At 35.9% G+C, this 25,148-nt stretch overlaps 1 protein-coding gene across 3 annotated transcripts; it reads right to left on the bottom strand.

Annotated features, from left to right (window-relative positions):
• Positions 1 to 788: 788 nt before the first annotated feature.
• LOC117332048 (axin-1-like) lies at positions 789 to 24,491 on the bottom strand. Of its 3 annotated transcripts, none has more exons than XM_033890959.1 (11): positions 24,362 to 24,491; positions 21,542 to 22,564; positions 17,034 to 17,177; positions 14,076 to 14,169; positions 12,138 to 12,284; positions 11,054 to 11,847; positions 6,417 to 6,566; positions 5,938 to 6,159; positions 5,468 to 5,623; positions 4,890 to 5,111; positions 789 to 3,294 (listed from the first exon to the last, which is right to left on the bottom strand). In XM_033890959.1, the coding sequence occupies exons 2-11, from the start codon at positions 22,510 to 22,512 to the stop codon at positions 3,168 to 3,170; spliced, it is 3,027 nt and encodes a 1,008-aa protein (XP_033746850.1). In that variant the 5' UTR covers positions 22,513 to 22,564; positions 24,362 to 24,491; the 3' UTR covers positions 789 to 3,167. The 3 variants fall into 3 exon arrangements, with proteins under 3 accessions (XP_033746850.1, XP_033746852.1, XP_033746851.1); XM_033890961.1 differs by lacking the exon at positions 24,362 to 24,491 and adding an exon at positions 24,197 to 24,322; XM_033890960.1 differs by lacking the exon at positions 24,362 to 24,491 and adding an exon at positions 23,360 to 23,467.
• Positions 24,492 to 25,148: the final 657 nt, after the last annotated feature.

The raw sequence follows: 25,148 nt of genomic DNA on the forward strand, positions 1-25,148 counted from the left end.
CCCCCAGGGGCCTGAGGGGCGGGGCCAAATGTGGTCAATTGGGCTATATTGATATAAACGACTTCTTCTCTGAAATCGAGCTATGGATATTGCTCATATTTATCTGGTAGCATCACTGTCGTGTGGGGATTCAAAATTGTACAAATGATGGGGCTGACCCCCCAGGGGCGTGGCCAAATGTTGTCAATTGGGCTATATTGATATAAACGACTTCTTCTCTGAAACCGAGCTCATATTTATCTGGTAGCATCAGTCGGGTGGGGATTCAAAATTGTACAAATGATGGGGCTGACCCCCCGGGGGCCTGAGGGGCGGGGCCAAATGTGGTCAATTGGGCTATATTGATATAAACGACTTCTCTGAAACCGAGCAATGGATATTGCTCATATTAGCCTGGTAGCATTACTATGGGCTCATGAAATCCAGGTGAGAGATACAGGCCCTCTGGGCCTCTTGTTTACACCAGTAAAGGTACAGTGTCACCTGCCTGACCACGTGGGTTTTCTCCCACAGAAAAATTCCTCGCATTCTTCCATCGGAGCCAACAAGCATGATGAAAAGATGTTGAAATAACAGTTGTTTTGCAATTAAACAGTTTACATTTACACCAGTATTTGTGTTTTGTCCAGTGTTTTTTTGTTTTTGGTTTTTAGTACAAGAAATTTTCGTGAAACTCGACCTGCTCAGCAGCATGTATTGGCTTCAGTTTCCATCTTCATTAACCAGTAAGATGTTTGATTGTTCAAAACAGCTGGAATGTTTCCATAAAAACAAGAACACACAAGTCCTTCGTAAAATATTTGTTATAGTACAAAATTTTATTGACTGTAACTATTCATTACATATGGAAATGTTGAACTAATTAGTGAAATATGAACCAAAACAGAACAATGTTTGGACATGTCAATAAAATAATTATTGTTAATTATATTATTTACAATGTTCAAAAGTGAGAGTTTGGTCTCACAGAGAAGATATCTTGATTTTTTTCTGACAGGTCACAACAACAATTTTTCAGATGAAAGAATTTACCCTGTTATGACTTTCAAGTGGTAGAAAAACTACTTTTTTGATTTCTGTCTCCTTTGAAATAAAAGTTTTTATTTGTATTTACCTTCCCCTAGAAAGATTGAACTCATCGGAAAAACCTAAGTACACTTGTACCATAAATAAATTACAAATAGAGAAATGAACTTTATTTCATTAACATTCAATATATTTCATTAATTAAAACTATGTATTAAAATGCCCAGTTATTACAGAATAAAAGTATTGGCCCATCAAAGTGAAATTACTGTTAAAATGGCAGTCAACTGTATAAATAATGCCACAGTCTGTTAACAATGTCAAGGTCAACAGGAGGTCGCCGCCACAATCACAACCAAAACTTCCTGATTTGACAAAATGCATTTACTGAGAAGGGACGATAAAATAAATAAATAGAATTCTAGTAGCTGAATCAGCAGCCCTTGTCACCTGGGGCTTTACCTACTAAAATTAACAACCAAGTTTATTTTTACAATTTTGTACAAGTACCATATAAAATATACATGAGAAGCCATTTGTTATTTTGGAAATATCTTTTTTTCAGTGGCATTCTGGGTGCACTTAGAAATGTCTGATGAAATAGGGACCAATCATTACTACATTTTGAAAATGTTGGTGAGCCCATTGTAATTAATTATCTGCATAATTTTGGTAATTTAACAAAGCTTTTGAATATGGAAAGTAGGAATATTCTCAGAACAAGAAGATAAAGGTGCACATGGTATTAATAAATGAAGAATAAAGAATTTAACATAGATTAGTCCCTACAAGAGACATTTTTGAAGTATGGAGGCAATAAGATTCTGTTATGCATAAAGGAATATTAGAATGCAAATCAAAATAAATATTTCAGTACCGGTAAAGCTCTAAAGTAGAGGATAGTTTTTATACTAAAAAAAGGAGGTTTTACACATAATATCAGTCTTGCATCTAGTAGTCTACAAAACAAAACCATTATGATCTAACAGGAAAATAAATATCTTCTAACTATTTTTTTCAAATGACGTTATGATAGATCTAATAAATTTTAGTAGTTGCGGGTGGCGGGACACCAATTTAATATAATTTAAATAAGGATATTTTTTTTAATTATGCAAATCTTGAAGGAGGAAAAGTGATTTGTAACGTGACCATTCAGGCTCAGCAGTAAGAGTATGAATTGTACACATATATAACTATTAATTTTAAGTACTAACAAGAGAAGTAGCACTAAGTTCATAAATTAACACAAGAGAAATAATTACAATATAATACAACATCCTTTTGATGAGGGATTTCAGATCAAAGTCAGAGATGTACTGAAAACTTGGACCTTGAAAACACTCGCTTCATCTAATGAACAGATTCAATGAAATAATAATGATACAATTTTTTCACTAAATGAAATGATGATTGATGCACAATAATATATGTCTTGATATCTTAATTTCAAAATCTTTGGTATATCTTATGCAAGTTAAACACATCTTTCTTAAAAGTCAGTCATCTTAAAAATAATTTTAAAACTTGGCAACGAATACCATTTTCTTAATTGGTCTCCATGCATACACTATAAAACGTAAATTTAACAGACTTGCACATCACATGCAAACTCTTGTAATTTTCATAATTTCTTTCACCAATTTTTCATAATCAAAAATATTAAAACTTGAAGATTTCTTTTTTAATTAATCCATGGTTTTTTTCCTTGTAATTAAATGAAAATATTCAGATTTTTTTTTATCCTTTCCCAAAATATAATCGCAATCCCAAAACTATTTCTCTTTTCAATATCATTAAGGTTAAGGTCATCTGTCCGTTACCTAAAGGTCAAGGACAATGTCCTCTACATTGTAGCCAAATTCATGGCTACATTTTAGCTACAGTCCAACAAATTCCCCTGAGTCAGCAGTTATCGTTTGATCATACACACATACCTATTGACACTTCTCCCTCTTAAGTCACAGTCGTACACATGTATACACATATATATATTTATATATACACACTTATTTACATGCTTAATTACAAACTTCTTTGAATATTTAACCTTTTTTTTCCAGGACAAAAAAATGTCATGAAATTTTCATTCTTTTGTTCTTAGTCGTCCGAAAACATTTTTTTAACATTTGCTCTGTCTTTTAATCCACTTTCTCCACTTTGGCCACAATCTTTCCTTCCCACAATGGAAGCATCTCATTGTCGTCGCGGATTTCCTCGAAAACAACTTCACTTTCAAATTCATTACTCAACTTTTTGAAGAAAAACCTGCAAGATACAAGAGTTAAAAACATTTTAGTAAAACTTCTAAAAAAAAAAAAAAAAGTCCTTCACTTTTTTTCTCAGATGGGGCATCAACTCTTATAATTAATTACCCTGGTAAAAAACTGATGTTTTTTAATGTAAATGTAGTAAAGTTTAATAAAAATATACTTGGACTGGTACAAATCAGAATTAGCCAGCCTTAGTGCATGAGCACCGATTTTCTGCTGTTGTGAACATTCGATTCTCACTGCCCCTGGTACTTATGAAAACCCTATTGACACAAAAAGTTTGGTGGAGTCTCAATCTGCCTTAATATAAATGTGCTGGGATGCCAGGCCAGTGTTTTACCTAACTCTTGTAACACCAGGTTATTTAATGATACAATTACCTGGTACAACTTTGTAGTATATTCTTACATCAGAGGCAATTCTGTCTCAATGTAGCGAACTACAGTAACGACAAGCTCATAACACTAACTACTCTCTGTACAATCCAAACTGCAGTAACGACAAGCTCATAACTACTCTCTGTATATCTTGTTATAACTAATTCTCATTCCTGCCTAATTTCCTTAGTATTAAATTGTTGGCCACATTATAATACAGTGATAGGCAAGCTTTAAAGTAGAGGGTCTTTAGGGTATATCTTGCCAGGGGAATGTGGCGAGACCTTCTTTCATCTTCCTCTTTCCTTTAATCATCCCCTGCAACAACCCTCCCTTCCTAACCAGACAGTGGGATTTCAAAAGGAATACACTAATAAATGGTGTCAAAACTCTCAATCGCTGTGCAGCAGTTGATGACTGAAGGTCCTATTTAACACAGAAAGGTGTAGGTACTTCACACTTCCTTTATACAACCTCCCCATACAAAGGTGTTTTCTGTAAATAACCCCCACTCCCCTTTTCCTCACTTCATGTATATGCAGTGTGTTCATGTTTCCTTTTAGGGGGAAGGGGGAAGCCGAAGGGGGAAAAGGGTAAACCTTCTATCACCATTGATTTGTACTTCACCCACCCAACTTAATCATATTGACAAAATCAGAGATGATAATCTATCCATACAAGGAGAATCCATATACACTTCCCAAATCACTCAAATCAAATAGAAAAGCTTCTTTCTTGAAAGTTGATATCAAAATCTGGAGGATTTCTACAGCATTAAATGAGCAAAGATCAACATGCATTCAAGTGTTTAATTTGTTTTTTCTCAGAAAAAAATTGTGGTTTTCAATGTTATTATCTCTTCCTTTGAAAATGTTTCAAACACAGAGAGATATTTGTTCCAACCACAAATTCCCAACACTTTTAAGAAAGCTCTTTTTACTACCACCTCTGTCAAATGTCAAAGACCTCAAAACGTCCTAGGTCACTAACTTGGCTAAGCATAGAGAAACTGTGTGTGACTGCCTGCTTTAGTGGCCGGTTTTGGGAAGAACTTCAAACAAACCTACACCATTTAATACATTATCCCACATTTTCAACAACTTTCTACAAAACCCAAACAACCAATCCCGATTAAAGAAAATCTTGCACGTAAATATCGCCCTAATAACAAATGGCACTTCTCACCCATAACATGCGATGGCAGTATACTTACTTGAAGTTGCCTCGGCGGCCGATGAGATGTTTAAATTGTGCAAGGGTGACGTGTGTCCCGTGTACAGTATGACGGTAAGGGATAGGCTCCCCACAAAAGAAATATCCTATAATGACCTCTCCTCCCTCTGTTGTGGCAGCAGGCGTGGAAGCGCTGGTCCCTGAGGGTGCTGACCCAGAGGTGTTGGCACTGCTGGATGAGGATTTCTTACTTCCCTTTTTCCTTAACACAAACAAAAACCGAAACATGAATTAAACATATTCATACTGTAAGAATTAGCTACGAAAAGCCACCCTCCCTGTTGGTACTTAAATATCCTGTTTGCACACAAACGGACAGCATTCACCTCAACATACTGAATTTTATACCATTGAATATGATGACATAAAGGACAATACACAATTGTGAAACATCCAGGGGACCTTGATGTACGGCATTTATATAAAACATTGATAATTTAGAAAAGATTTCCCCTAAATATAAGCAATGCACTCTCCCAATGACAAAATTAAAGAAAATCTTCAATGCTTAAGAAAACAAAATCTTGCACAATTGGAGAAGTCAAAGGTCATACATACTCGGTGGTGTTACTGGCAACTGTTGCTTCCGCAGCAGAAAGGTCAAGGTCACTAGGCACAGTGCGCGTTGTCGGGAGGGTGGGTCTAGCAGATGACATGCTCTGTGAAATGAACATGGCTCCCTTCTTCTCCTTAGTTGGAACCCCAGTGAAGGATCTATAAAACAAAGGTTCACAATGAGTAAAGACAGTTTACAAATCAGAATTCCTTATTTCTTACATTCACCACACTAGATCTCTGTTGACCTTAGCTACACCCCCTGTTAATATTTAGTGTACTATGATAAACATTCTGATAATTGTTTTACATGTACTGGTTATGACCAAAATTCCATGTATCATTTATTTGTACAAATTTTCACTGGATTAATAAGGAGATATATTTTCTCTGATCATTTACACTGTTTTTCTCTTTGGTTCAACTAGTGACCATTAGGTTAGGTAACCTAGGTATGTGGATACGGTTCTTACTTTGACTTGACAGGTACGATGTGCGACTCCTCTAGCCTGCGCTTGGCTTCCTCCAGCTGGACAGTGGTGTTGGGTGGTGTGGGGAGGGGCATGGATGGATCTTGGACAAATGGCTGAGTGGGTAGTGCCTGACCAGCCATCGTCATCCAAGGCTGCATCATTCCCGTCCTCTCCACAGATGCTGACCGACTAGAACCATGAGCTGTTGACTTCTTGTTAGATCTGGTGATATCAGAATTATTATATCATATCAAATCTTGCCATAATCTTGTGACATTCAGAGTACTTATCTGACCACTGGAACAGTATTTCAAGACTTCTTAAATTACTAATGATAACAGATTTTAATTTTTCCACAACCCCTACAAAATCATTAAAACGTCAAAAGTTCTGTTTTGTTTCAGATTTCACCTTAAAATATGAAGGTTCATATGAGTAGAGTGTTTTGAATTTGCACGATAAGATATTGAGTTGCTCACCCTTGCTTGTGGGGAGTAGGTGTTGTGGTGGAAGCACCTGACCGGAAGCGTTTGTGGGACCCGCCTGTACGTTCAGTATCAGTGCTGCCTGTCGCACCACTACTGACGTGTTCGCTGTCCCAGGAGTTGTCTCGCATCCAGCTAAGAACCCTGTAAAAACACGAAACATTGGTAAATATTACTAATACGCACAACCATTACAATGTCAAGTAAGCATACAAACAATACATAAAGTGTCTATACTTGATAAGAAAATGTCCTTATGGTCATCCTATCATGATTGCTTACTAAAGATACATGGAACGTCTGTAATGGATAAAAAATATTCAAGTCCCTGTGGTCAACCTATCAATGATGTGAATCTTGGAGAAGCCCACTCTTAAACCCTTACCACTAGACATGTTGGTATGATTTGGAGATAAGAAATGGGCCACTGTCACATTAACATCGTTTCTTTATCATGCACTTGAATGAGACTGTTATTGAAGTGATATCTATCTCTTATCATACACTCAGACTGGAATGTCAACTTTAGGCCAGTTTCTTAGCATTATCAAAATTATCAGTGAACAGAATTCACCAAATCTCATGCTATATTTTTCTTCTTATCAATTTAAGCTAGTAGAGACTCCATAATTTATGATTTCATTTATCGAAACTAAAATATAAAAAAAAATTCATTATGATTTTTTTTGTCTGCTTTCTGTTCATAAAAGTTTTATCTAGAACGGGCAAAAAAATAAAGACCCTTAATTACCCACGGCAATGGACATGACCCTGCTTTATCATTATCTGTCCCTCTAGGGGCTGATTAAACAATAAAAGACAAACAAAAGAACTCTCTATGATAGGCTTGTGCCCTTGCAGGGCTGTGTTATCAAATTTTATTTTGTGTCAAGTCATGTTTGTAAAGGTTGACAGGTTTTGTTGAGATTGTGTCCATCTTATTGCAGAGTAGCGTGCAGGAGTCTTGTATCTATACTCAGAGTCGAGAGTGTACAACATTCTAATAACATAATCGGACCATTCTATCGTCTTCATTCATATCCAATTATTTCTTTATGGTTATTATTATATCTAAACGCAGTTTTCAGGCAAGTTATGACTTTCTGATTACCTCCTACAACATGTGGAAAGTTTCAATGCATGAATGTGCGGTTTTGTTTCTTTTCCAACAAACAGAAAGTGCCTTATTTATAGAACCTCTCCTACATGCACTTAAACATGTTTGCTGGCTTATACAAAACAGCAAATCAAGGACTGGGAGAAACAATAACGAAGTAAGGGGAAACAGAGGTACATATGGCAGAAGTTGTTTTTTCTGTGTTATCAAAATTAAACTTAACCCTTCTGACTCTCCTATTTTTGGAACATAGCTGGAAAGCTACAAATTAAGAGCTTTTACATTTTCATGGTGAGCATTAAAAGCTGCTGGGTGTTTAATAAAAAGATTGGGTGTGTGATTCATTAATAAGTAGATGATGAAGTTAAGCATAATCGAGATGAAAGAGGGAAAAAAAGGAAGAGCGATAGAAATTATGTTACTGTTCCACCATGTAAAATTGTGCCCTGTTATTATCTCCCGGTGTAATTATGGGGAACATTGGAAATCACAAGCCCCAGTGAAAGAGTCTGTCCATCATTTTCCTTTTTGTGTTGGGTGTCGGCTCAATAGCTTATTTCATCAGTGGAAACACTGACAATACATGGGTACTGCAAAGTACATGTGCATTCAGACATCGCTAGGAGATACACTGCCATATGGAGGAATTTAAAGCTATGTTTGATCACTTCAGAAACGCTCCTCTCCTCCAACTCAACCAAATAAAAAAGATTATAGTGGAGGAAAAAACTGAGCCTTGGTATGTATCGGCTTTCTGTGTGGTACAAATTGTAGAGGGTCTGGTGGCCCTCATAGATTGTAGTATCTTGTGCCTCCAGTACTGGAGTTGATGAGAAGTCCCTCCTACCTCTGTGCCAGCGTATTCCCTTACTCTAAGAACTATGACAGGCATGCTTGCTAATTTCTAACAGTGTAATTTGTAAAGTGCTAAAGGAGACAGATGTAGCTTAAATAGTGTCAATTCCCTACGCCTTAGTTATAGCCTCATGTTATTAGTTAACAAGTACTTTTCTATTTAATGATGGATCAAATTGTTTCATAGTATATTTTAAAATCTGACATTTCAAGTCTCGCATATGATTAATTTAAGATTTATTATTTCTTTTAAAACGCAAGAAAATAAAAGATCTTCAAACAAATGATTTTTTTTTCATTTCTTTTGCTTACCATCCTTCCTTATTTCCCCACTCTTTTATACTTCAAAGCTGGTGAACAGACTTGTATAAAGTGAATCAGGCTTGTAAACACAAGATAGACACAGTGTTCCAACATCTTACAATCATCATGATAATAATTAGCAAGCCCTGGGCTGCCAGTACTTCGAAGCAACCATCATTTTCAAAGCCCTCCCTTTTCTTTTTTCATTTATTTGCTATTTATAACCTGATGCCGTACCAAATGATACATGGCAGGGAAGCTGCCAGCACTGGGGGATGTGGCCCTTTGATGCATGGTCCGATTTCAGCACAGGCTACTGATCCTAGAGTCTCACAGAAGCCTGCTGGCTGTATGGCCAAATGCTAGCCCTAACAGATGCTCTCCCTAGCAAGAGCTACCACACTCAAATTCCTTCAAAGGCTTTACCCCATAACTTTCCATTGTGCCCTATACAAAAAGCAGCCTTTTGAAATGGGATAGGGATAATTAAGGACTATTCATGATCAATTACAGCCAACAATTTATCTCCCCTAGATCAAAGACCCAGGTCCCAATACATGTTTCAATTTTTCAGACCGGTTCATTTTCCAGTGTATTTGAATCTTTAGCAAGCCAGGATTACAGGGGAAATTAAGACAACAGAAATCATATTAGTGGTCTGAAGTTTCCCCCCTCTCTGATTAAATTATCTGGTGAATAAGATTGACTATCTAACCCTTCACTGTACACATCAAGATTAAAAGTCAATATCTGAACACATCTGTAAATATATCTAGATACCATTAAGTCAAGTCAACACTAAATAAAGTAATAAATCTTCTTTAAAAATTTTCTGTGAACTGTTACAAACCTTTAATTCCTTTATTATATGGGATTACCTTTTTATAGCACTTTTCAAAGAGTTATTTTTAGTCATAATCGCACACTTAATACATTTATAAACGTTAAAAAAAATCCCTATTTTCAAATATGTAATGGGGAAAAAACATCTTTTTTGTAATGACAACAATACTATAAATTATAAAATGATTTTTGCAAATTGAAAAAAAAATTAAAACAATCAAAATTCAAATCATCGTTTGAATAGTAAATACAACAGAACAGACCGCATACCATATTATGGAAGATAGAGGAGATTTACATTAACAGGAACAAGAACTTGTCACCAAATGTAATAAGCCGAAAGACAATCCAACATAAAAAGAAATCAATACAAACAATTTTACAAAACGTAAGATAAAAATATCCATTTTTGATAAAATGACAAAGTGATTGATAACTGGTGCTGGACCAACTGATGAAGGGCTGAGTGATTTCTTAATTAACAGTCACAATGGGGGCGAGATTGGAGCTTGGGCTAGTTGTGAAGTAAGATTTATGTAACAGATGTGAGACTGTATCTCCCTCAGCAGGGATTCTCGCCAAGCTGTGGATGACATTCAAATGTTGGTGTTTCTAATATGATAAGAAGATCTTTGATCTACCCTAACTGCTGAAAGCCTGTATGTGTGCCCCCAGTAATTTTTACAGATTCCTTTTATCAGAAAATCCTGAATCTGTAGAACCATTGGGTTTGTTACAGAGGAGGCCCTGGACTGCTACATACATCAAAGGGCCATGTTTACTTTGAAGCCCACAGTAAGGTTTGCCCAGACTTAAATTATTCAATATAAACACCACATTCTGTCTAACATGTTGTAACATGCCACAGTCTACATTGTATCATCCTTATTCTATAGTTGGTAGTAAACCCTTCTTTCGTCTTTGTCTGCAAGGGGCTGAATTACCTCCCTTACATGACAGACTCTTATTTTATCTGCTCACCAAAACATACATTATACATTATAGCTAGTGTTAATAATACCCAGGGGCCGATTTACATTGCTTAAATTACAAAAAAAAAAAAAAAAATTACCCCTTCAGAACTTCGGGTTTCCCTTTACCAAGATACAGATTTACCTCCCCTACATAGGACTATCTAACTTAAAACTGTTTTAAAAGCATTTAACATGATTATAAGTCTGATTAGCTACTCTGTGTGCTTAAGATATACGAGTCTTAGTAATTTTAAACAAACACATGACAAATAGATAAGCAAATCCAAGAAAAAATCTTATCTTTTGCTGAATAAGCATCAATATATTTTGATAGGCATTTAATGATCAATAAAAGCATCGATAATTAGTGTTTCTTAACAAGAAACAACAAGAAACATATAAAAGGACTTGTATAGAACCACTCACAACACCCTTGTTAGATCTTGGCCTAAATATTGTAACATAGGATAGTTCTCTTTTTGTGGACATAATGCTGCGCTTGAACAAAGAATGAAATTATGATCTTATTTCGTACTTACTTTTCTGTTGAAGGATCCAGAGCATTTGGCACAGCCATCGGAGATATGGACTCAATCATGCTGATTCCACTGTCAATGTTGCTGCTTGTATCCGAATGTTTACGATTAGCACGACGTGTAGTCCGACCCCTATCTGTATTATTAGTTTCACTATTTCCTGACCCATGTCCACGCGCACTAGAATTCACATCACCAGGCCAACAACTCACATGTTGTTGAGCCTCGATTTCAATATATGTCTTGGACTTAGGGTCACGAGAATGATGGTGATGATGGTGATGGTGGATGTGACGATGTGTTTCCACAGACGGTTTGTCCTCTCCCATTCCACTGTCAAATGAGGAATGATAGTCTGGACGTTTCTTGTGAAATGATTTGTTGTGCACTGAAGATGGCAAGGTGTTGGGCAAGGGTAATGTCTGATTAGCCGACGACTTACGATCGGCTGCCGATCTCTTTAACGACGGTGACTGTCGTCCAGGTGACCGAGTGGGTGTTTGTTGAGCAGAGCTCTCCCATATTCGGGACACATGTTCCTCCAGAATGCTATTCGGATTGTCATCGTCCATTATCACAGCAGATGTCATTAAAGGCATAGAGGTAGCAGAGGATGTGTTCCTCAACATTGCCGACCGATCAAGTGATCGGTCTAACCTGTCTATTGACCGATCCATTGATCGATCTATTGACCGATCTATAGAACGTTCTATAGATCGATCAAGTCTTTCTGGTCGATCAATTGACCGATCCACTGACCTATTTAAAATTGACCTATCCCCTTCTTCCAGGTCCGACTGCAAATGAAAAATAATACATTATCAGTGTAACCATATTAAAATTAAATAAATAATCATACATTTTCCTACTCAATTGCTTTACCATTACATAGAAAAAGATCTTGTTAAAGATCATTTTGGGAGACAAGTAATAATGTTGTCAAGCTATACTTCTTTTTCACCATCTCCAATAGCACCCAAGATAAAGAATAGTATGATAAATATTACTCCAAGTCTATAATATGATCCAATTAATACAAATGACTTCATTCTTACGTTTTAGAACTAAATATTGTTAAAAGCATTACCTCTAATATCCTACTCATAGATTCATTTAGTTTTTCTTCTTTCTCTCGCTCCTTCAAAACTCTCTCCAGTTTCTCAATCAACATAGCCGCAAACTTTTTAGGGTTTACTTCAGCAATGTTGGAGTCCTTTGGTGCTCTTTGTGTACGCTGCAAAACAGGCATAACATTTTATATAAACTGAGAGATGAAAACCTTCTGTCAAACATAGTCTTTTTATGTTGTATTCCCCTTAATCAGAAATATGGACATATACATCTGCAGTATTGTTAGCACGCTCACAATGGGTTCCAAGTTTTTGTAGCCATTATCTCAAATTTGTATAGCCTAATGCACATATCTATACATGATCATATCTAATCCAAACTCGGGCAATTAATTTTGGTTGATAAAAATAATCACTACACTTTGAAAATGATGCAAGTTAAAACAAAAGAAATTAGATAAAAGGCTTTAAACAAAAAGGAATTTGATGACCAGACGGGGACCAGGATAGGCCCAGTGTTTGTAAATTGTATATGAATATATATCAAACACCTCAATGCCTTTTGTCTATAGGGATGTCATGCTCTCTGAAGCCTTTATGCCCCTATATATCAACTATGAAAACAGCCTTTGAGCACACAAACATGATACAAATCAACCTGAGCCATCAAAGCTTGTTTTAAAGTCTTTGTTGTCGTCAGATTGTTTCTGAAAGTGTATATCCTCCAGGATGTTTTGTACATGCACTTTTTATTTGAACTTGCTATGGGTAGGTTTATTTATAATGGATCAAATGAAAGAATTATTGCAGCCCATCAAAAAGACTGAAAGATGTGTTCATTAATTTTTTAAACGGTTGCAAAATTTATGTTCCTTGATTACAAACTGTTCCAGTCGTTAGGAACTGTTGTTTATTTTGAAATCACAAAGGGGATTCATTTCTACACAGGACTAAGATCAAATATACCTGTAAAGCAACATGTGACATGTCATATTTATACAGAAAGCTATGATGGACCTTTTTACTTTCCTTTTGTTTCTTTGTTTTTATCTCTACAGATCTTTAAAAAAAACATACATGAAAAGCATGTACTTCCTTACATCCGTGAATACAGGGTAACAATGAAAAACAAGTGTGTGTATTATTAATTAAACAACACAACATGTAAAAACAACCCACTGATATCCTCGATTGTGTAAGTGAAGCTTCTAAGGTGCGTTCAGCCTTGTTCTCCCTTGTTCTAAACGCCTGAACAGGACAGGGCAAGTGATGAAGCACTCGATACATTATGAAATATGCAGGTAAAATGTTTCCTACAAACATTCAAGTGATGACTGTGACCGACATGAAAGAGAACCACAAAAGGCTGTCTTTCTTTGACTTCACTTTCAACTATCTACATAACTAGCGACCCAGGCCTGTGAACCAACAGCTGTGATACACTTGAAATGCCAGTAAGGGTGTGTCTATTTTTTTTTTAAATTCATACTTTTATTTTTTGAAACCCTAACAGATCTGAAAGAGTTGAAAAGTTGTTTGATTTACACTAAAGAAGAGAGGGTAAACTAATTAAAGACTTTCTTTTAGGTACATGGTTTTATGTGTAAAGAGATGTTGTATCTCCAAGCAGAAAAACTATCTTTAAAACTTGGTGAAAAAAAATGCATTTTCATAGGTAAGGTTTCAAATTGTTGGGTAACCGAGTAATTAATGTTTCTCTTTAAACAAGACCCAGATGCACTGGAGAGGTAAATAGGGGCCTATGCTGACGAGAAATATTGTGGTAGGTAAACAATTAAAGGAGTAGACAACACCTAAGGAGAACCGAGAGGCAGGAATACTGGCAGGAAATTGTAACTTCACAATGCAAATGGGCTCAGATGCATATACTTGTAGTTGTGCACTAATTATAAATTGATTGAAGGGTGGAGGAATTAGGTAGACTTTATACATACAGGTATAAATTGTTGATGAATTCCACTCTCCCGATTTTGTTCTGCCCGTTTGCGCATCGCCCTGCGTTGCCTTTTCCACATCTTATCATTGTCACTGTAAAACAAAACAAAAAACAATAATGTATATTTTTTATCAGTCAATAATATGAAATATCCTACAACATTGCTTATATAACTATTTCTTGTTAAAAAGAAATGTTTTTTGTTGTGCTAATTAATAATAATAAATTAAGCAAGCCAATATAATGAAAGTTCCAAGAAAATTCTTTTATTGATTGTCCAGTGCTGGACATCTGTGAATTGGTCAGTCTGGACATCATTAATGCAAATTTTATCTGCCTACCCACTAGTACTAAAGCCTAGACCATTGATTAATGCATGGCTGCCTACACTGGTTATTCATCCAATGCTATTAAACAATTTCAGGTTCTGTTTGTTTGGCAAACACACCCGGACTACACACATGTACAACATGGGGAAATATCAGTTTTGTAAGCATACAATATCCTTTGAGGTTGGACATCAAAGGACTTTCAGCCTGCTGCCTTGTTGCCTCCATATAGTTTGTTCTGTGTCACTGGTTCACTGTCATTAGCCAACTTTTCAGCTTAATTTACACTACATGTGCACAGCTGTTATGAGGACCCTGCTAAACCGATGTTCAAAGGCTCAAGTACTAATTATTGGCAGTGCTTAACTTAGCTCAGCCATTGTGTGTGTATGAATATCAGGCTTCGAAGTCTCTGGTCAGATCAAACACTGTGCATCACATTTATTTTTTTCGTCAAACCAGTAATTATTATACTATTAATCACAATGCTGTTCAAGAAAAACAACCAGATATCTAATAAGTGTTTGGCCTGTATTAAAAAGGGTCAGGATTGTATTTGATCTTTTTTCTTTTTAAGTCCTTTTATTTCCATATTTCAGCTCTTTCATCCTCCCTAATTCCATAAAAAGTATTGAATGATTCTTGCAAACAACAAACAGTCAATTCATTAAATATTCCTTTTTAACCCGTTCAGTTCTCTCTCAAAACCCTGTAAAGTCAAAGCTGCCTGGTGGTGCATTTTATTACCGTTCGCTCCTATCTGAAATAAAACCACACAAATGGGTCGGATCTTTAGAGAGAATTTTACATGTCTTAGGATCACAGGTAAGTTTCCCCAAGGGAGGCCCCTAACAGGTCTAAGCGAACCTCTTCAAAGCTTTCAGTGGTAATGCAGGCTGGATGGAACACAGGTATACTTCAAAGGGAAATCCCCATAAAAGATTGTATTGGGTAGGAGCAAAGGGCCATCGAAGCAGGGATCAAAGGCTCCGAAAACAATAAACCCCTTCAAAAACCTACCCAAGCAAGGATTGACTCAGATAATTAAATTATGGCTGAAGCAAAATACAGGTTCTCTTGCTGTTAAAGGCCAAGACTGATGCTTTGAAATAGCAAGAAGTGTATCAACTCACTGTATGTCTCAATAGGGTTTTGAAAATATGTTTGAAAGAAAATATCTATAGAGTGTTTTTTATACAAGTACACAGAGATGTCACTATCTGGGTCAGTGATCAATGCGACAAAATTATTTCATCTCGAAAGCTACTATTTTCAGTGCAAATGAAACAGATTTGTTGACGTGTATCCTGTAACTTTCCCAGCATGTGATTGGATTGGAACCAGACTTCAGAGGGAATGATGAGGAACTTCATGTTAGTGACAAATTCTTTGAACAACTGTATATGTAAGGGTAATCGGATAATACATAATATTTGTCAATTTCATTAAATATGTCCTGTCCATCTAAACCGGTTGATAGAAGATTTTTATCGGCCAAGTCGGTTATTTCATCCTTAATTATATAGCACATCCATTTTGTTAATAAAATTTGTTGAAATGAAATGAAAATATTAATTTTAAACATTGTGTGGTCCTAAATCTGGATTTAAATGGAAATTTGAAAAGTTAAAAATTAACCAGTATAATGATTTATGACAATATCTTTTATTTCTGGAGAAGTCTCAAATATCGTATTTTTTCGACTGGGCTTTTCTTGATCAAAATAACATTTCTCCAACAGATAACTACACAGAGAACATCACTTGAAGTTTAACTGGAATTCAAGTGAAGTTGTAACACTGATAAACCTAAGCCCACACCTAGCTGTAGACTTTAGGTGAAATAAGTACACAATGTCCTAAATGAGATGTATACACATACAACTCTAGACTCCTAGACCAACCCTATCTCCCAAATCGCTGATCAAACGAAACAGAATACCTGTGTGCATTTATCAATTTGACACCGTTTACATTTTCACTCTGTCATTTAAACCAATATGAAGGCTTCTATGATAGAAAGAAAGTCAGCTGAACAATTTGTTATCCTGTGAACCCTGGTATTACAAAGTGGACTCTACCTTACTGTGATAAAGCAGAGTCCATATATTCCCTCAGGGGTTCAAAATTGGCCGGTTGCACAGCTGCATTCATTTATTTAATATACATATTTCAAATGAATTGAAAATACTGTGTACCTGTCGGTTAACAGTCTCTACACAGCCTGCTCAGGTGTTATGACTGAAGAAGCCTCTAGCGTTAACACCAATCTCTACATGTGTGCAGCAGCATTTTTATCCTCTGTGCTTCATCACCACAGATACACCAAAAATAAGACACTAACATTACTATGAAACTTTGTTGCGAAGATCTTTCTTGCAATCAGATTTATTGAATTTTCGCAAAATTTTGAAATTTCCCTCTGGTATTCCTCTAGCACTTGACTTGCTGTTACTAAAGCGATATAGCATGTAAGAAACCAAGTTATTCTCATTTCAAAGCCCCCCCCCCCCCCTCTCATAAATTATAATTTAAAAAATAAGAAAAACAAATGCTTACTGTATGGGCATGATAAAAGTCCACTGATTCATGAATTTTCTAATATCATCAATTTGGTTTATTACTTACACACTGCTGTCGATTGAGCGGGTGTCGTCAGTCAAGGCATCACTAGACAAACTCTGTATCTCGCTGTCCTGAGCTGATACTGGCGCGTATGACACATGGTAAGGGTGGGCCAAAGGTGTCCGTGGGGCGAACGGCACGGGAAAACTGAAAAATACCGAAATATGATTTTAACAAACACTCACAGTTCATACATTTCATAATTCATGATTCAATATCATTCATATAAATTAAATATAATAGTCTTGGTCATGTTTATGAAATATGAATATAACTCAAGGTTTTTAAAGATTATAATCACAAAGTGTTCATTTCTCAAAATAGAATTGAAGTAATTATACTAAATCATGCTGAACACATGATGCCAATATCATTGACAATCAAGAAATAACATGAATATTCATGAGCAGATTGAAACAATAGGTAAAGTATAAACCACATCATTAATGTAACGTATATCAGATTAATTTTTCAATCAATCATTCACACAGAATACATACATATCAAATGTTTGATACAATCTGCTTTAATTACGCATTCACCATTGCTTTCACAAAAGTTAATACAACACTTTCTTAATTAAACTTTCTGATGTATAATAGAATAATTTCTTTCCTAGATCAACACAAAAGTAAAAATGATTTTCTTATGGTGCTTTATAAACATCTTTATAGAGAAAATCTTCAATCCAATATGGATTCAAATGATCATCATTAATCTAGATTCAGGTCAAAGCAATAATTCAGAATTTTACAAACCCACAGATATGTACACATTAAATGTTCTGAGGCCACAGTGGGTATACATGTAAGATGATAAAAGTGTAAAAAAAAATCCTGTAATTGCAGTATCTTGAGTGAACACAATATATGCAATGAATTTGAGGTAGGGTGGGCAAAACACTGGTGTGTATATAATTAGAGTGTGAAGTCGGACCGTTGTTGTGTTCAGCGAAATTCTACAATAATGACTGTAATTATATCACCAAATGGACCTACAACCCATACATTATGTGCATCAAGAATGATGTAGGTCGGGTGTGGCAACGCCCCTATAGAACCAATGCCCACAGGTGCACATGTACAGGTAGATAGCAAAAATATAGGATATTGTTATGATCAAGCATGTTACAGCTTTCTGCCTATTTTATTCTGTTGAAGTACACAGCGCATTATTATAAAAGGACAATTGAACAACTGACGATCCTCGTGTTTTTCATTACCACTTGGAACTTCACATTTAAAACATTGTTCAATATTGGGATAAATTTTAAGTTTAACCAACTATGTGCTTTAAAAAACAAACTTTCCTTTCTTGTTTTTTAGAAGTCAAAAGAACCATATCCGTACTAGAAAATACTGTAGTCAAATAGCTAATGTGTTTCCTAAGTTATAATCAAAACGCTAGTGTGCTAGATCAAAAGATCTTGATATTAGGAACACTATACATGTTGAAGTACATGTAGGCAGTCGAGAGTAGAGGGGGCACCTACACTGGAGAAACAGTGGTAAAGCCCTACCACCAAAAGCCTCAAGTGCTCTCTGGCACAGATCAAAGCAGCCATCAGACCATGAATTCTCCTATCATCTAAGTATGTGCCCTCACTTCAAGCACTAACCTACATTGAGCTGGGTTTTTATCCCCTCTCTTTTGTGTGTGTGTGTGAGTGCAAGAGCTCAGCCTACAGAGATCTTTAACATTTTTAAATTCTATCTCGGGTAATAGGATACACAGGCAGAAATCAGGACTATGACAAAACTTGTTTTTTTTTTTAGTTTTAAGGATAAATGGGATACTGTTACAATAAACATTAGGAATATTACCATGCTTTACTCCAATTATCAAAAATAATCCTTAAACTAATGTTTTGAATGCTTTACAGTTAATTAATTGGATGAAATTCATCATTTTAATGCAGCTTGCAGTGTTACAGTATTAGCTAATAAAACCTATTTTACACGCCTGATGATTAAAAACATTTTAAAATTAAAATAGAAAGTTACTACCAGGAAATTTGACAACGAAAAATATTCTTGCCTGGTTCAAAAGTGAGAACTTTGTCTTTCATTCCATAAAAGAAAAGAACCACAAACGAAAAGCTGTTTTGATTACTTCCCCAAAAAACATGAAATAGATGAAACGTAAGTTGAGACGAGTCAATTTCCCTGTAATATTTACTATGTGGACTGTTCTGAAGGTATTCCTCTCATCAACCAAGTGGAACCTATCATCAAGCTTGTGTGATCTGGCTCAAGCATGCGTGCTGCCTTATGAGTGGTTTCCCCCGACAGGTACCTGTCGCCAAAGCCAGCTCCCAGTACAATACATGGCTAGTGACATAATACCAACAGTAGGGGAGGGGGACGAGGAACAGATCTAGAAAGACCTAAAATACTTGAGAATCAATGATAATAGTGTGTCCTCTCCGAGTCTTATGGTCAACAATACAAAATCTTTAAGTACTTACGCAGAATTCGTCTGAGCCATATACCTATTCCGTTTTAACTTCACAACTTGCTTTGATGTCAACTTTGTTCAATAATTTATCATGTTGAACAAACACAAGTGCTTGGCAATTTTCCAATGTAATACATAAAAAGGTGAAAATAGCTTTGAGAGTTTAATTGGCTGTCAGAAGGTTTAAGTTAATTTTCCCAGTTAAATATGGAAGAATAATAAATTTACACGTTTATAATGTTCATGAGGAAATGTACCTAATTGTTCATATGTCGAACTAGTTGTGTACATATATTTTCCCTGTTGTCTATATATATTACTATATGTCCTGTTGGTCAAAACAGGTGAAACATGATGCTTTAGCAATGAAAAGTCATTAGCACACACTTGTGAACTGCCCAGGTGGAATGAGGCGAGGCTATGGACAGGACAAAGCCAGCTGATTGAACAGACCATGGCCAGTGTACTCAATGGCCCCAAGCCATTAAGCCCCTCCATGTAACTAGCTGTATACAGTTTTCTTCAGAGTAGCTACTGAATTATTGTAGGGCATTTTCTGTGACCTCCTCGACTAGTGCAAGGTATATCAACTTCAGCCAAATTAATGGCCATGATTTATCGGATCGATGCAAGCCTATCAGGTTAACATTGATCTTTCTAATGCTGTTTCTGATGAAGTAACAAGTTGATGTAGACTACATTTGCTAAAGTTAGGATATCAAAGATTGCAACTTACATATTAGATAGAGTAATCATACCTAAAACACTTTTGTTGCTTATGGCAGTCCTACGCAAACTACAATTAAGCTGAACAACTTCTCGAACTTGCCCTGAAATTTAACCCATTCAGAGCCTTTCACTGGATTGGGACCAGTCCTTTTTGAAAATTTTCAGGAGTTAACTGCAAATTTTATGAATTTGGCTAAAATATGAAATAATTTCAATTTGGAATGGTGCCCATAATGGCATTATCGGCCAAATAAAGCACTTGGGCAAAGCCCTGCCATTGATACAGGTCTTCTAAATCATGTGCACATATATTTTATCATACTTTCAATGTAAAAAATAAGCCTTATGATAGCTTTCTACTATCAAAGACCTAGTTAGGGTGTATATTTAAACATCATTTAAATAAATTATTTAATTACCCAAACACCAGTTACTGTTTTCCATCAAAGTACATAAAACTGTCGACAAAAGTATTCTATAAAAGTATAACACATAAAAAGTATGTATTGATAAAAATATTCCGATATCGTATGTATCACATAAAATTGTTATCCATGTTTAATAGGTTTAGTACCGTGTAGTCTGTTACCTGTTCACATGCATATAAAATGGGATCATGTGTACTACAATACACAACATTATTGACCAGTATCAAAAAATTATTCTATCCGGTTCATTTAAAAAGAACATCTCACAACTTTGTTTATCTTGGATGGAAACATATCCGGATCGTAATACAAGTGTACTGAAGTATATTAAATATGTTTCTACTATTGTACTACAAGACTGATCATTTGATTAGGCTCCAAGTCACACAGTGCACCTTCTAATAAAAGAAACATTTATTAAGTTTTGGGATAATGGCCAGTTTGTATGTTTTATAGACTGTTCCAAACTGTACTGTGGTATGTACATACACTACACTTACAGAAGTATAGTGCAAACCCTATTCTGATAAATCTTAAATTGCATGTATACCAACTTCAGACAAAGCAATACACTGGACTCTTCAATCAAGGTAAATCTTGTTTTTCCTTAAACCCAGTAAATACCTTAGCATGTTACTTGTGTCTCTTTTCATATTTGTGGTACAAAAGAGGAAAAAAATGTGTACGATTTCTGACCGATAAACTTGTGACCTATATTTTGCCCCCATCCTTTCAGCAGAATTTATCTCACTGCCTCAGCTTTGACTGATCATTTCTGTTCTGTCACATGACCTCTATTCCATGACAATTTCCGAGTTGTTGGCTGTTCAACATTCAAATCTGCAAGTAAAACTCCAACAATAACAACAGATCTAATAAACCAATAGCAATCCTTACCTACTAAAGGCTTCGGAGGAGTGTTTTTTAGCACCAGAACTTTCCCCTTGGCTTGATCTTGACACATTAGAACATTTACCACTAATAGGGGGTCCACATACAGAGGAGGACAGGTGAGTCCCATTTGTTTGAAGTTCCTGGTCCTCCATTAACGTTGGAAGAGGTCCCACAGACACTGGCCTCGTAATGGACCCACTTGATGTGTTACTGCTTTTAGGACTCTCCCCACCCTTCTGGACATATTGCACATACAAATCAGACTTGATAAATAATGGATACGTATTATTTCTCATATCTTGTTCCACCTCTGTCTGTGCCTCATCGAAAATCTCCCGATTGAGATTCACACGTTTTTGTAACTTATCGTGTATATCCCTTTTCGTAGACTCACTTATACATGGCAGTTTATCCGATTTAATATACTTTTTATGAATCACACGTATCACATTGGCAATACTCTCGTCAGAATCCTTCTTTTTCAAACCCTGGCATGCAAACCAGAATTCCACTGCATATGATCCCAGACCTTCTTGGTCCAGGAAGTTCCGAAATTGCTCGACACCTTGTAAATCCTCGAGCAAATAATTTAAATTCTCTGCCCATTTCATGAAAGACGGAGTACTATTTTCATTGAACGGTGGCGAACTTGACGCACTTCCCTCTGGTTCGAAGCCCAGTGGGGCCATGTCGTCATCGTCTATACAACTTACACTCATTGAATGGGCGGACTTATCTTTGTTGGACCGACGGGGGGTGACAGCAGGGGAATCTCCTCGGTTGGACCCCATACTCTTGGAGGATGTCTGGCTTTTGTTCGATAACTGGCTTTTGTGTGAGCCGCTACTCCGCGTAGAGACGCCTCCATTCGAAACCAGTTCATTTTCCTCGCCATAGACTGGGGGCCGGGTAGCGGACTCTGTAAAGTTGCTGCCCCCCGACTCGTTGAGGAACTGATGTACTTTGCTTGTCATCTTGCAGACATGGTACTGGTCCAACGAAGAGATCAGAGTGTCAAGTCATCATCTGAAAAAGTGAATAGTTGATAAAATTTTGATGCATTCAAAACTGCTTCAATACACATTCAAATGCATATATATCAGAGACTGAAATATGAAGCATTGATCAGATATTTAAAGAACTCATTATTTCAAACATACATTATAGTTGTAATAATACTTCTTAGTAAATTCTAGTCTGCTATAACAAACAATCAATGTCATACACAGTTTTCAGTTCTCAATGCTTCAATTTTTAATGAATATGAAAAGCATTGTTTCCTTGTTGACCCAATTATAAAAACTTCATCACTGTTCAGTTATTTAGGCCTATGTAAGCCAACAGTAATACCTAATATAACAACAACAGTTTTGGTTGTATAGTACATGGTTTAAATGATTATATATCTTGTCACAAATATTAATGATATTTATATTTTCTGCGATTTGGGACAGTGACGAAGTATAGTAACTGGACAGGTAGTGTTTATGGACAAGAGACTTTCTTTCCTTCATCCAAAAAATGTGAAAACGTCTTGGACTAGGATGCCACGAAGGAATCCAATAAAAATTCACTCTACCTTTATATACATATATTCATTTTTCAGATGTTAGTAACTGTTTATAGGTCATTCAGACCACGTCGATTCCGATATCAAACCTTGGCTTTCCACCAATTTATGACCCCGTTTTCTTTTTGAATGAAATCCCACATCGTTGTAAGCAGAGCCCAACACAAACAATGAATTGTTAAATCTCGAATAAAACGTATGTTTGATGTATAAATATAGATTGAAAAACTGGCAAATGCATCCATACTTACGTTTCTTTGCTTAATCATCACGAAATTAGCACCTTTTATAGCGAAAACGAGTAAAATTGGTCGGTATTACCACAATCCACACAGAGGACATGAGGCCGCCATTATGGCCTATGCAAATATTGGGGGCCACGAAGGGGAAAAGGCACGAAAGTATATCAACATTGTTGTACAATGTTTCAAATGAAGAATTTATTGTGGTTTTAATTCATGTTCATATCAATGTCCAATTAGCAATTAATTCATCATAATTTAATTGTTATTTATTATTGAACTCAAAATACCAACGTTCACATAATTTGTCAAGATATTCCACTACTACCGAGCATTTTTGTATTTACAAAGTTATATTTTTAAAAACCACGGAAATATTACTTATATCTAGTTCTGTAGAATTGTAACTTCAACAAAAAAAAATGTTTATCTGTATTACGCTAGATTCAATATACCATAACAAGGAAAAGCTGAGATTAGCATCAATAAGGTATATACGATTCATGTCCATTATAAAACCGAGCACCTGCTGATCAATTAAATCAATCAATTAAAACCGACAAATCGCATCAAAAATACATATTTCATTTTATATGTGGTAATGGTAATAATCAAATTTAGGTTCATAGTAAAAAACATGTACTAATTGTAACTTTCTTATGGAATGTGTGAATCCACACAACCACCGGAATTCGAGCAGAACATTTTAACGACAATAATAAACAAAGCGTGTATATAAGGCCCAACACATATTTAAATATATCCAACGTTTCTCTTTTTCCATATCCCACTGAATTGTCACACACACACAAGATTCATCTTTGGGGAAAATACGTAAATATTCACCTACGAATCTCTCGTGCTGTCTCAAATACAACAACATACGAAATCCTTGGTATTCAAAATAGTCCGTATGAAAATGGAGAGTAGGAATCCTGTGTGAAACCTTCCGTAGTCAAGTTTTCGTTAGATATGCACAGCAGATGAAACACAATATAAATTAACACGTACCTGTTCCGATTTGCTTCTTATGCATATAAAACAAAAATGGCGTCTCACTAATTTCAAAGTTTTGAATCTGAGACGATTCTAAACATCAAAGCCACATGCCCGCCGCCGACAATCCTTGTTACATAGTGACGTCACAAGCCTTTAGATGTACCGCACCAATCAGCGGGGAGATAAAATCAGCATTCACAAAAATGTTATTGGCGAGTCCAACATGCCAAGGGGTATCAGTATAGGAAAAGTCAATATCATATTCTATAAAAATTATAATAATTTAATATGGCTGCAGGTTACATTTAACACATGTCGAGGACAATTAATAAAAACCTGTTTTTTTAACACCCATCAAGTTTAGCCTTTTTTGTCTTTAGAGAAAAAGATATATTACAACCTGATCTCCCCATACCTATTTCTAACATTTGATAGCTTCCGATAGACAACAGTCAGTTGGGAGAATGTAAACTCTTAGATCTTAAACGCGTTTAAATATTAAAATATGTAAATAACCAAGTGATTCTATAAAAACTTGACAAAGAGATGTTTTAGATTGTGACGTGAAGAAACATGTTGGGTTGTTTCATACATATTGGAAGTTACTGCTATGACAAAATCTGTCGGCATAATTTCCTTTTATTGATAATTCGTTGCCCCTATAAATTACATACATAAGCTCGGGGCGCGCTTTGAAGTCCCTGGTCAGTGCGTTAGCTTGAGTTATAAATCAGTTGGTAAGTGAGGCCCCGTGATTTTTTTTACTAAATCTTTTCATGTATATTCTTACGTATGAAGT

The sequence above is a fragment of the Pecten maximus genome, chromosome 1, assembly GCF_902652985.1.
Source record: "Pecten maximus chromosome 1, xPecMax1.1, whole genome shotgun sequence".
NCBI classification, from domain to species: domain Eukaryota; kingdom Metazoa; phylum Mollusca; class Bivalvia; order Pectinida; family Pectinidae; genus Pecten; species Pecten maximus.